This window comes from Geotrypetes seraphini, chromosome 6 (genome assembly GCF_902459505.1).
Source record: "Geotrypetes seraphini chromosome 6, aGeoSer1.1, whole genome shotgun sequence".
Classification (NCBI taxonomy): domain Eukaryota; kingdom Metazoa; phylum Chordata; class Amphibia; order Gymnophiona; family Dermophiidae; genus Geotrypetes; species Geotrypetes seraphini.
The window spans coordinates 14,744,342-14,758,468 of NC_047089.1; the positions used below are offsets into that span (position 1 = coordinate 14,744,342).

Here is a 14,127-nt window from a genome sequence, read left to right on the forward strand (position 1 = left end):
CTTGTCGTTACTTTCTCCTTATTTTAAATTCTTAAGTTACTGTCCTTTCTTGTTTCCCATAAGATTGATTTGGCATCTCTCTTCATTTTTCCTTACCCATCTTGCCTGCAAAATAAGAAGGGAAAAAAAAGATGCATAGTTCCTTTTTTTTTTTTTAATAATTCTTTATTCATTTTTAAAATCTTACAACAAGTGAATTATACATAATAAAACAAATTTCATATATCACTTGTATTTACATTCAAATATTCCTATTGATAAAATAAATATCCCCTTATTTTCCAATACTCTTATTCCATTTGATAAATACACCTACCCTAACCCAACTCCAACCCCACCCCATATATTTTCCCCATGTGCTAAGATATCTGATCATTAGAGTAATTAGTCAATGGCCCCCATATTTTCTTAAAATTATGAATATTCTCTTGTAACGCTATCATCTTTTCCATCTTATATATGTGGCAAACTGAATTCCACCAAAATGTATAATTTAATTTAGTATAATCTTTCCAATTTTGAGTAATTTGTTGCATGGCGACCCCTGTCAATATTAATAATAACTTGTTATTTTTTGCAGAAATCGGACTCTGAGTTCTAATTGCTGTACCAAATAATATAGTGTCATATGAGAGATGCATAGTTCCAAATGAGTTTGGATTTTCACCCCTAAAACCCTACTTTGAACAGAACAAGAAATGTCTAGTCAATACCAGGAAATTTGTACATACACTGGGGTAAATTTTCAAAGAATTCAGTGATGTTTACTTGGGTACAATTGACAGATTTGCTGAATCTGCTTCAGTGGATTTTCTTTGGTTTAAAAGTAAACACTTTTAACTATTTTAAAAGATTTCTGGGGTGGGGGGAGGAGCTGGGAACATGTTTATAAAGTATATGGGAAGAGGAGTATTTTTGAAAAGCTTTTTCCATGCGTAAATCCTGTTGTACAAGCAATGAAGTGCTGCAGCCCTAATTATATAACCATTCTTCCTAGGGTTACCAGATGTTTGGGAAAACCCGGACGTGCCTAGACGGATTTTCAAAGTGTGGTAGCTCGGGGCCGCATCTGGGACCTCTGTGCATACGCGGATGTGATGTGATGACGTGCGACATCATCTCTGTTCTGCCCCCACTTTATGTGGGCATTTAGGGTACTCAGTTTTTTATATAAGAACAAGTTTAAGTGCTTATGTTAAGATGTGCTCTGTGGACTTAAATTCCCAGAGGGCTTTGCTTCTCCCAGAGAGCTAGGCTGCATCCACAGAGCTTAAGCCCCTTTCTTGTTCAGACTGCATGCCTGTATGAGAACCTGAGTTAGCATTATTCTCCCACCAGGTTTTTCACCCTTTATTTCTAATGATATAACACAGCTTGGATTCTCTAAGTCCGGATAACAGTGATATTTCTACAAGGTGTGGACACACTCCCAGTTTGAATAGGATGGGCTGGTAGAGTGAGAAGATTCTGCGAAAGGTGAACTGCCTTGAAGCAATGAATTGTGAGTGTTTACTCGATATTTCATGTTATTAAAGAAAGTTGTTCAACGAATGTAGTCTGGCTAGTAACACTAAGATGAAAGAAGTAAGGGTTAACTGAATAAGAGCCTCTTACAATTGCCAATGTAATTCAGAGGAGTCCTTGCTTTCAGTACAAAAACCTGAGAAAATCCATAGTAAAGACTGAACAGTAAGCTGTAGCTGTATAGTAAGATTTAGTTAGCACAATTGTGTTGAATCCGCACATGCTCGGAGGCTCTCCTGAGCTTGAGAAAGAAGATGAGGGGGTGGAGCTGGAAGTGAAATGGGGCAGAGCTGGGTCAGAACAGGGCAGGACCATGTGTCCTCTTTTCATGAAGAAGAAATCTGGTAGCCCTAATTCTTCCATGGTTGTACGAAATACATATAATTGCCTGTTTGTGGCTGGTATTGTGGGAAATTGCTGACTGCCCTGTTTGTGATGCCAATATTTGATCAAGAAGTGGAGTAACCTGTGTGGAGTGGCAGGTGCCGCTCTGATGCCTTGTTGGGCAGACTGGATGGACTGTGAGGGCCTGTATCTGCCATCATTTACGATGGGATCAATATTCAAAGCAATTTAACTGGTCAAAAATGGCACCTGGATGGTTAAATTGCAAGTCCTTGTCGAGAATTTGGATTGAGAACTTGGATTTAACAATGTGGTTTCCCCTGACAATTGTTGGAAAGTTGGGCGAGTTATGGATTACATGATATCGCCAACTTGGAAGCAGGGATCTATGAATGACAGTACAAATGTATAACAGAAGACTTCTCTCGAGTTAAGTACTTGCCTTTACTACTAGAAATCTTTTGCCCTTAAATTTGTTTGTCTGAGAGACCAGTATGAGTAGTAAATGTAACCTTGGTTTTTGGGGAAAACCAAAAAAACTCTGTGGAGTGACGATGTTCCTAAATGGACTTTATTTGAAAGTGTCAAAGTTCCAAAGGTACACTAAAATCATCCACATAAAATAATTCCATCCACATAAAAGTAAATCATCCACATAAGAGCCTTAAAGGACCTAGTCCGCTAGGGATACAGGACCCAACACGGTCCGCGTTTCGACAAAAAGTCTTCTTCAGGGGTCCCTGGGGGTCCTATAAAGGTGAGTACATAGGAAACAATTGTGTGGTGAGCTGGAAGTGAGACACTGCTAGCATTTTTGTCGAAACGCGGACCGTGTTGGGTCCTGTATCCCTAGTGGATGAAATTATTTTATATGGATGATTTCAGTGGACCTTTGGAACTTTGACACTTTCAAATAAAGTCCATTTAGGAACATCGTCACTCCACAGAGTTTTTTTGGTTTTCCCTGGATTTTCTTCTTTGTGGATATTTTGGGGTCAATTCCTTTTGTTTTTTACCTCGGTTTTTGGACCAGAGAACTTTTCTCCTGTAAGTAGGAGTTTTTTCTCTCTGGTGTTTTTCCGGGAGAGAGCCTATAATTAGAACATAACTCTATACATGGGGCATGGTGGCTCCTTTAGAGTGTATATCCGTTGGATTTTTGAGGCTCATTTGGTAAGTTTGGCATCTACTCGACTGCCTACTGAGCACAAACAATAAATTCAACACATAGGGCTCCTTTTCATCACGCGCTAGCCCCCACGCTGGCCAAAAACTACCGCCTGCTCAAGAGGAGGCGTAGAGGCTAGCATGTCTGGCGGTTTAGCGTGCGCTATTATGCGCGTTAAACCGTTAGCGCGCCTTTGAAAAAGGAGCCCGTAGTGTGAAGAAAATATACTTTAAAGTAACGTGTCTTTTCCCGTTGATTGACTTATGCCTATATTTAAGTGCCAGTAGGAGCCCGTCTGGCGCCTATGTAACAAATACTCGTTAAAATGGCAGCATTAAAGCATCTACCGGTACCTAAATAATATGTGCCAGAATCACGCCTTCATAGGTGCTTTAGGCCGCTGAACGCCGCTATGGGCGTGGCTAATGCTGGAAGTGGCATTAGGTAGCCTAAAGCGCCTATGTAGGAGCGATTCACAGCATAGGTGCTGGAAATGTAGGTTCAGAAAACCCTGGCCTACATTTCCGGGGCCTGTCTTTCGCACAGGTGCGATTCTCTATAGCTAGCCGCGGGTAACCCGCCAAAACGGTGACCAAAAAAGAAGGTCACCGCGAGTTTGGGGACAAGGCCATTCACCGCCCTGTGGAGCGGTGAATGGTAGCACGGGGCGGTGAACACGCGGTGAACGAGCGTTCGATCCGGCAGCCCATTCTCTCCCGCCGGCCGTCCATGCATCTCCCTCCCTCCTTTTCCCTTACCTTTTCTTCTTGAAACTGGCGATTTCTATAAGGCTATGAGCTGTATTACAGCCAGAGTCTTGAAGTCGTGTTGCGTTGCCTGCTGGAAAAAGTTTCCTCCGACACAACTTCCTGTTTCCGGTTGCATCGGAGGAGACTTTTCTAGCAGGCAACCCGACGCAACTTCAAGGCTCTGGCTGTAATACAGCTCGAAGCCTTATAGAAATCGCCAGTTTCAAGAAGAAAAGGTAAGGGAAAAGGAGGGAGAGAGGGAAAAGCTCGGCTGGACGGCGGGAGGGAGCTTCTGGACCGCATGAAGGGTGCTGGGGACGGGGGGATGGAGAGGAGAAGACGCTGAAGACGGGGACGGTGACGGGGCGATGAAAGAGACAGAGGGGACGGTGATGGGGCGGTGAAAGAGAAAGAGGGGACGGTGTTGGGGCGGTGAAGGGGACGGCAGAGACAGGGACGGGGCGGTGAAAGGACCAGCGGGGACGGGGCGGTGCAGAGGATGGTGGTCTGGGGATGGGATGGTGACGGGGACAGAAATTTTCCCCGTGTCATTCTCTAACCTCTGGTAACCCTAGTTCAGTGGACCCGGCGTACAAAGCAAACTTTGAATAGGCCTCACGCACGCACACATAAAAGAGTCCCAGGAAGCACCTGGCCACAAACATTCGCGAGTGAAAATGGCTTCTTCCCAAGTATTTATCCTCCAATTTTCTTTCCTTTTATATTCAACATAACCAAAGCTTTATACAGGATTGTAGGGAAAAGGTGAATTTTAAGAGATCAGTTCTATTACAAGGAAGAAACCAAACGATTACACAGAAAATATACTTTCCATATTTGCAAACATATCAGTACCTCCTTCTAAATTTTTTTCCCAAGAACTTTTTCTGCGTTTTTCCTTTTGAAGTCTGAAATTTCGGCTGTTGTCAGACCATGCGCACAACACCTGCAGATCAGGTACAAAGTTATTGTTAGTAAAGACATTATTTTTTTTTTTTCTTACATTTTAACATCAATAAAGTGTTCGGTTTGACCCGAGAAGATACGCATTCTTCCAAGTCGAGAAATTAAGAATACAAATTTAAACCCATGAAAATGGCTTCTACTGCGGCCCGGAGCGCTAAATGCGCCGTCTCTCATAGGAATTCTATGAGCATCAGAGCCTCACTGGAGCATTTATGCCCTCTTCTACAAAGCCGTGCTAGTGGCTGCCACGCGACAACAGCCCGAAAACCCTTTACATCTCTCTGGGCTTCGGGGCTGTTACCACGCGGCTTTGTAGAAGAAGGGGTTAGTGCGCCGGGCTTCAGAAGAAACTTCTTCCGCTGCTTAGTAAAAGGGAGGAGTAGATGTATGAAAATGGCCTATGTTGTATGTCTCCTAGTAATTGAAGCACTGCCTCCTACTGGGAGCAATGCATTGGAGGACTCCGGTTTAGTTTAGACGAAACAGTGCATATATGGCTTCTACAACAAGACCTAAAGTTTGGGACAGTGACCAACAGATGACGCGGTGGGGTTCTGACAGGATGAATGCATCGGACATATGGCACAAGAGGACGCAAGACCTTAGAGACCTTGTGAAAAAAGGCAAAAACTGAGCGACACTTATTTTAAGAACATAAGAAATGCCAAAACGGGACAGACCGAAGATCCATCACGCCCAGTATCCTACTTCCATCAGTGGCCAACCCAGGTCCTAAGTACCTGGCAGAAATCCAAATAGTAGCCACATTCCAGAGCTGAAGTTGTGATGTCATAATGCTTCATTCCACCAGTGCCCAAGAGCCAGCCTCATCAGTGATGTCACAAAGGCTTGACTGTCCTGTACTTGGCTCACATAAGAACATAAGAGCTGTCATACTAGGACAGACTGAAGGTCCATCAAGCCTAGTATCCTGTTTCCAACATTGGCCAACCAAGGTTCCAAGTACCTGGCAGAAATCCAAACAGTAGCAACATTCCAGAGCTATGATTGTGATGTCATAATGCTTCATTCCACCAGTGCCCAAGAGCCAGCCTCATCAGTGATGTCACAAAGACTTGACTGTCCTGTACTTGGCTCACATAAGAACTTTTCATACTAGTACAGACTGAAGGTCCATCAAGCCTAGTATCCTGTTTCCAACAGTGGCCAACCCAGGTCCCAAGTACCTAGCTAGATCCCAAGTAGTAAAACAGATTTTATGCTGCTTATCCTAGGAATAAGCAGTGGATTTCCCTAGGCCATCTCAATAATGGCCTATGGACTTCTCTTTTAGAAAATTATTCAAACCTTTTTTAACCCCCACTGCAAGAAAATCCTGAAACTATACTTACCCAGGTTTTAGATCTGGAGGATTTGGTAATGGTTTGGTAAAGCCTTCTTTTCCTACTAACCAAAATGTATCTTCTACTCCTTTGCCCTATAATAAAAAACAAATATCCGTTTTAAAAGGCTTCCATATGCTAAGAAGAATTGGTTACAATTCCAAACAAAAAACTAAGGCCCATATTCTATAAATGGCGGCTTAAGTTAAGCGCCAATAGGCGCCCTACCAGTGCCTAACTTAAGGGGAAAATGGAGGAGGAGTGTGTGGCACAGTGATTGGAGCTTCAGCCTCAGCATCCTGGGGTTGTGGGTTCAAATCCCACGCTGCTCCTTGTGACCCTGGGCAAGTCACTCCGTCCTCCATAGCCCCAGGTGCATTAGATAGATTGGGAGATAGGGAAAATACTTCAGTACCTGATTGTAAAACTGCTTAGATCACTGTTCTTCAACCACCGGTCCATGGTCCATTGCCGGTCCACAGAAATTTCCTGCCGGTCCACAGGGCCAGCACGTGCATCAGGCCCAAAACAGTGTTCTTCAACCGCCGGTCCACGGTGCGATCGATGCAGCGTTATCTTCGAGCCAGCTCCCTCTTCCTAACTGATTCAGTGCACAAAGCCACGGGCAGTGGCTCCTACGGGCATCCTGTGCCTGAACCAGAAGCCTTCTCTCTGACGTTGCAATGTCAGAGGGAATGTTTCCAGATGAGGCACGGGACGTGCAAGGTGCAATTAGTACTATTATGGGGGCGGGGTCTGGGGTGGACATTGGGTAGAGATGGGCGGGGTCTGGCCCACGACTTAGCCCAGTGTTCTTCAACTACCAGTCCACGGTGCGATCGATGCGGCGTTATCTTCGAGCCAGCTCCCTCTTCCTAACTGATTCAGTGCACAAAGCCACGGGCAGTGGCTCCTACGGGCATCCTGTGCCTGAACCAGAAGCCTTCTCTCTGACATTGCAACATCAGAGGGAAGGCTTCCAGATGAGGCACGGGACGTGCAAGGTGCAATTAGTACTATTACGGGGGCAGGGTCTGGGGTGGAGATGGGCGGGATCTGGCCCACGACTTAGCCCAGTGTTCTTCAACCGCTGGTCCACGGACCGATGCCGGTCCACAGAATAATTCTTTTATTTCTGCCGGTCCATAGGTGTAAAAAGGTTGAAAAACACTGGCTTAGATAACCTTGATAGGCGGTATGTAGACACCTCATAAAATTAAACTTGTTTAAAAATGATTAAACTACTAAGGGAACTAAAGAGTAATTGCTAGAATTACTTGTGTTGAATCTGTAGTCATAGAAATATCTCCACAAGTTTGTTTCAATAAATATATACATAAATAAAAATAAAAATGTTGTTAAAAAAGCAGTTAGTACTTTAAAGTGCTCAGTCTCCAACCAAAAAGTGCAGTAGTACCATCAAATGGACCAGCGCTGGTTGTAATGACCATCATCGCACTACAAAGACCCTCTTGCTGCCGTCCAAAGAACAATAAATATGCTTTTATGCTGTAAAATATCACTGAAAACTTTTGCTTTCTTTACTTATCTGATTAAAGCAGAAAAAAAACTCAGGATTGGAGGCGGATCAGTAGCGGTGGTGCAAACGTTGAAATCATTTCATTTAATTCAAAGCGATGTAAACGCTCTGAACCACCACCATCGCTTTGAATGAAATGAAATGATTTCAACGTTTGCACCACCGCTGCTGATCCGCCTCCAATCCTGAGTTTTTTTTCTGCTTTAATCAGATAAGTAAAGAAAGCAAAAGTTTTCAGTGATATTTTACAGCATAAAAGCATATTTATTGTTCTTTGGACGGCAGCAAGAGGGTCTTTGTAGTGCGATGATGGTCATTACAACCAGCGCTGGTACATTTGATGGTACTACTGCACTTTTTGGTTGGAGACTGAGCACTTTAAAGTACTAACTGCTTTTTTAACAACATTTTTATTTTTATTTATGTATATATTTATTGAAACAAACTTGTGGAGATATTTCTATGCTAAAAATTATTAAAAGCATTTTAAAAAAAAAAATGTAGGTGCCTACTGGTACCTAAAAAAATGGCACCTGCATCGCAGCTACAGAGGCACTTTATAATGCCTAACGCAACTGTAGACATATCTAATGCCCAAAGTGGCATTTGGCATTATAAAGCGCCTCCGTAAGCCGCGATTCAAATGAAAGATGGGCGCCAAAAATGCAGGCCTTGAAAACACTGGCCTACATATCTGGCTCCTACCTTTCCCGAAGCCGTGATTCTATAAATTGCTTGACCGATGCGCGATTGGTGGCCGTTTCATTGGCAGCTGATGATGGCAGCGTCCTTTATAGAATCCAGGCCCTCAGTCGCTTTCTTACAGAACGATAAGCCTAACTTCAGCAAAGGTAAAGTACCATTACAACTGTTTCTTTAATGTTTTTCTTAATAAAATTAAAACCTTGTTTAAGGGTGTCATGTCAACCAAGTTAGTTAGCTTTAAAGCACCCAACTGAAGGTTATAGTGAAGCAAATCCGTGTAAATCTTCCAGCTAAGTTCAGGCGAGTTTTAGCCTGGTTTGATTTCCATGAGCAAATTTGGATTGCTCCTAGATCTGTTCAGGCTTTTGCACTCATTTAGTTTTTCTGCTTACATTTTTGGCCGTGTTTGATTTATAGGGACCCACATCCCACCCTAACCACTCCTTCAAAAACACCCCTTTCAGCCTTGGGCGCATAGTGAGATTCAGAAGCCTAAAAAGTCTCTGGATACGTCAAAAAACCCGTTTTGATTATCAGCACTTGGGCGACCTGTCTTTTAGGTCGTCCAAGTGCCAACTTGGTCGGGTTTATAGACATATTTTTGTTTTGATTATGAGCCCCATAGGGTCTAATATACAGTTAATCACTCGATTTACCTCAAGTATATAAGTTATTCAATAAATATACCTTCAAACATTTTCAAGACCTCAGCAAAATCACCTACCACTCAAATCATCTCATACTGATAAGCTGCATGCGGCCATTCGTCACTGGTCCTTTCTTAAACCATCTTTTATATATTTAATATATCCAATATTTAATCAGGAGTTAGATTTTTTTTTTTTACTAACTATGAGTGTTAAAAACTCTCAATAGCATGGTCTGTAAGATCTGGGAGGTTAAAATCCAACATGTTTCACTTACAGCTTTTTCAAGGATCCTCCTGAGAGCTGTCCTTTGTCATCCGACTCAGTTTTCCTTATCGATTAGATAAAATGGAGTCGGAAGACAAAGGACGGCTCTGGGGAGAATCCTTGAAAAAGCTGTAAGCGAAACATGTTGGATTTTAACCTCCCAGATCTTACAGAAACTAGATAGTTCCAAGTCTAATAGATGCTGGCACTGCCATCTTGAACCTGGGACATTGGATCATTTATTATTTTATTGTCCCTTGATACTTCAGTTTTGGAGATCCATTTGGGATCAGGTGAACAAAGTAATGGAAAATCCAGTGGCACTAACATATGACACTGTGCTATTTGGCACTTTGATGAGAGCTAAAAGCCAAATATCATCTCATAATAATAAACTTCTCTTTATTATGACAGGGGTTGCCATACAGCTTATTTTAAGGGATTGGAAAAACTGGGCAGATTGAACTATACCTTTTGGTGGGAGTCTCTATGTCACGTCTTTAAAATGGAACGTATTATGGCTATACAACAGGGACATTAGAAAAAGTTTCTGAAGATTTGGGAGCCATTGACAAAATTTTGCAAAGAGTGATTGTTGATTTTGCCCTTTGGTCATGCACATCCAGGGTGGGTTGGAAAATATTTTTTAATTCTTTAATTGAGAGCAATTTTTGAATATGAGTATGGGGGGGGGATATATCTATTTGTCATAGATTACAATTTGATTGATTTTAAGTACTTTTGTAGTGTAATATGATTGTATAATATGTTGCACTTATGTATGACTTAAAAATGAATAAAGTTATTTTTAAAAAAAAACAAAAAACAACCTCCCAGATCGTACTATTGAGTTTTTAATACTCAAAGCTAAGTAAAAAAAAATTGTAAAATTTCTAACTGTTGATTAAATATTAGATATACATAAAACATGGTTTAAAAAAGGACCAGTGACAAATGGACACATACAGCTTACCACTATGAGATGATTTGAGTGTAGGTGGTATTGCTGAGGTTTTGAAAAAGTATGAAAGTATAATTTATTGAATTTCTTATACACTTGGGGTAAATCAAGTGATTAACAATCTTTCAAAACGACATTGTTCCTGTCTTGTGGCCGCAGTCTGGGGAACAGCCCTGGGTACACATGAGCTTTGGATAAGTCTTGTGTCAGTTCCGTAGAAGGTCTCACAACCTGCAAAGAATCTGGGTAAAAGTGTACAGTGCAAGCAGACCTCTGCCGATGGTTTCCGGGTAGCTTCTGATAATAGAAAAGAGTAATTTATGAGCGGAAGTTGATTTTCTTACCTTCAGTTCTGTTTTCCCTCGAAGTTCTAATTTATAACCTTCATCCAGAGTAAGAAGTATTTTCACTGTACTTTGGTTGACGTGAATTCTGTAAGCTGAGCAAGTAAAATATTATTATTGTTTACATGGCTTAAAATTATCCAGCTGTGATTCCCTGTAAAATCCTGGCACGAACTTGCTGCCCGCGTCGTGTCAGCTCTCCCTCTGACCCGGAAGTGATGTCAGAGAGAGCTGACACCAACACAGGCAGCACCTTGGGAGGAGTGGTTGGCATTTTGGAGAAATCAGCTGTGATTTTAAAATGTGGAACAAACCGTTAAGGTTTTAATTCTGAGTCGGAAAGTACATATCATGATAGCACGCGCTAACTGTGGTGAGCGATTCATACACCTTCCCTGTTCCCCCCACCGTTCATTATTATGAATTTTTTTTAATTAGTCATACAAACTTCCTGACTTATTCTTACAGTGACATTGGACATTGCGCATTCTGCTAGCGTGGAAGCCATACAAGCAAGGAGGAGAGGGCGTAGGTGCGCTTGTGCCTCTGCAGTTCTGGCCATCGTTCTCACTACTTACGCAGCCCCGTGGATTCCATACGAGATGCTGTATTCACCGTGTCTCCAAACAGACAGTAACGTGGCATAGTGAGTCCCACAACACCTGCCACGCATGACCCTAAAGAAGAGCAAGAGCATACGTCTGTGACTCGGAGGTTATGGAATTCTATTATGTACATGACAGAAGCAAGGGCTGTGGCTCACTGGCTGAGCTGCTGCTGCACCCAGAGCTTGTAAGATCAAATCCTGGTGCTGCTCCTTGTGACCCTGGGCAAGTCAATTAATTCTCCAGTGACCACCGTATGCAAGTCCCCATTCCCTTTCCCTTTCATCAAGCCCAGTATCCTGTTTTCAACAGTGGCCAACCCAAAGAGTAGCAACATTCCAGAACTGAGATTGTGATGTCATAATGCCTCATTCCACCAATGCCTAAGAGCCAACCTCAGCAGTGATGTCACAATGGCTTGATTGTCCTATTCTCAGCTCACATAAGAATTGCCTTATTGGGACAGACTGAAGGTGTGGCTCACTGGTAGAGCTGCTGCCTTTGCACCCAGAGGTCATGAGATCAAATCCCAGTGCTGCTCCTTGTGACCTTGGGCAAGTCACTTAATCCTCCAGTGCCCACCGCTTTGAATACCAAAGCAACAGAAAGGCAGTATATGAGTTCCCCCTTTCCTTTTGCTCGAGGCTGCTGACAGAGGTCATGACAGCACTAACAGAACTGAATCTGGGTAATGGAGGGGTGTTCTGAGGGCAGAATCCTGGCTTTTCTAGTACTTATCTGGGCACTGATGATATTCAGCACTAGTGTCTGGGCAGAAAGGGCCACATAAAAAGCAGTCCTGTCTTTTTCTGGTTAGCTAGTTGGGAAAAAGCTAACCAATGTGTGGCACTCGGATAAAAGTACACTGAAATCTTCTGCCCAGTGGTGGCAGCCAGAAAAGCAAACAAGATGTTAGGAATTATTACAAAAAGGATGGTAAATAACACCAAGAACGAGGGGGCACTCTCGAAAGTTAAAAGGGGACAGATTCCGTACAAACGTGATGAAGTTCTTCTTCACCCAGAGAGTGGTGGAAAGCTGGAACGCTCTTCCGGAGGCTGTTATAGGGGAAAACACCCTCCAGGGACTCAAGACAAAGTAGATAAAGACAGGTTGTTCACCCTCTCCAAGGTAGGGAGAACGAGAGGGCACTCTCTAAAGTTGAAAGGGGATAGATTCCGTACAAACGTAAAGAAGTTCTTCTTCACCCAGAGAGTGGTGGAAAACTGGAACGCTCTTCCGGAGGCTGTAATAGGGGAAAACACCCTCCAGGGATTCAAGACAAAGTTAGACAAGTTCCTGCTGAACCAGAACGTACGCAGACAAGGCTGGTCTCAGTTAGGGCTCTGGTCTTTGATCTAAGTGGCCACCGCGGGAACGGACTGCTGGGCATGGTGGACCACTGGTCTGATCCAGCAGCGGCAATTCTTATGTTCTTATAATGCCTCTGTATAGGTCCATGGTGCGACCTCACCTTGAATATTGTGTTCAATTCTGGGCGCCCTATCTCAAAAAAGATATAGCAGAATTAGAAAAGGTTCAATGCAAAAGAAGAGCGACCAAAATGATAAAGGAATGGAACTCCTCTCATTTAAGAAAAGACTAAAGAGGGCTCTTCAGCTTGGAAAACAGATGGTTGATGGGGGGGAAATGATTGAGGTCTACATAATCCTGAGTTGTATAGAACAGATGCAAGTGAACTAATTTTTTTACTCTGTTGGAAGCAGGATACTGATCTAGAAGGACTTTTCGTATGACTCAGTAAAGCCATTCTCATGTTCTTATATGGTGGCCTGAAGGATCGTCTGGTCACCCATCCCTCTTGAAACCCCCCTGAGCAAAAGCTTACACCCCCAACTCACTTCTCCCCTTCTCTCCCTCTCTTCCCCTGTTTCAAATCCTTCTCCCTTCCCTCTCCTCTTGATTCCAGTCCTCCCTCCTTCCACTTCCCTCCCTCCCTAACCCCTGAAGAGATTAAATAGGCTCGACAAGAACCCACCAAATTCCTAGTTACCAGATGTTTGGATTTTACCGTACGTGTCCTCCTTTTGAAGACATGTCCGGGGCTCTGGCACTTTGTCTGGGTTTTGAAAAGCTTCCGTCGTCAGGACGGCTTCCGCGCATGTGTTGATGCTATCCCGATGAGCGAACAGTTTAGGGGGGGGTGAGGCGGGCCTTTGGGAAAATTTGGTAACCCTACCCATTCCCCAAACCTTGTAGACTCCCTGGGCCTACCTTTAATAGCCTTAGTGATCTAAAGGCAGAAGCACTTTACTGCCAAAAGTACCGGTCACTTACCTGAATGCAAGCCTATTCGTATTCTGACAGGTACATCAGGCATGTGTCTCATCTTAAAGGAGCCCACGGAGCTGAGAATATCCAGAGACATATTGGCTATTTCAGCAGCATGCTTGTGTCCATTTCGTTTTGGAAGCCCTGATGCAACCATATAGGCATCACCAATTGTTTCTACCTGGAACACACATATGATTTTTAGGGGGGGGGAATCTGAGGTAGGATGCTGATTATTTGATTGTCCTTTATCCAAAATTCTGCCTACCTAGAAAACACTAGAACTTCTCTTTACATTCTGTTTTCATTATTTGGGGAGGGGTGGGGGGAGCACTCTCAATATCTAACAATATAAGGGAACTCCTATTATTGGAAGGACTGGATAAAAAAAGCACCTTAGTATAACGAGGCACATCGAAAAACCACACAGGCTGTCTAAATATCGGTGATTTAAAAATGCATTGAAAATACAAATTTTAAGTAGAGAAGTTATCAAGGTGCAGTAAAAGCCAGAATTTTTTACCATTTAAATCACTGAGGGAGTCACCAATCAGGTTGCTAATTCCTGTTGTTCCAGAAGTACTACCGCAAAACTACCACTAGAGGTCGCCAGTGCCATTTTGAACCTAGAACTGGCATCATTTTAAACCCAGAACTGGCAAGAGCAGGAA

The 14,127-nt window shown here is 43.1% G+C and overlaps 1 protein-coding gene across 1 annotated transcript in view; it reads right to left on the minus strand.

Annotated features, from left to right (window-relative positions):
* Nucleotides 1-4,647: 4,647 nt before the first annotated feature.
* Nucleotides 4,648-14,127, minus strand: part of LOC117362334 (retinal guanylyl cyclase 2-like) — a 61,206-nt gene continuing 51,726 nt past the window's right edge. The window contains exons 14-18 of the mRNA XM_033948565.1: nt 13,463-13,637; nt 11,138-11,236; nt 10,560-10,654; nt 6,105-6,190; nt 4,648-4,732 (exon numbers count right to left, since the gene is read on the minus strand). Coding sequence (XP_033804456.1) covers nt 4,648-4,732; nt 6,105-6,190; nt 10,560-10,654; nt 11,138-11,236; nt 13,463-13,637 — 540 coding nt within the window. The remainder of the gene's footprint in view (nt 4,733-6,104; nt 6,191-10,559; nt 10,655-11,137; nt 11,237-13,462; nt 13,638-14,127) is intronic.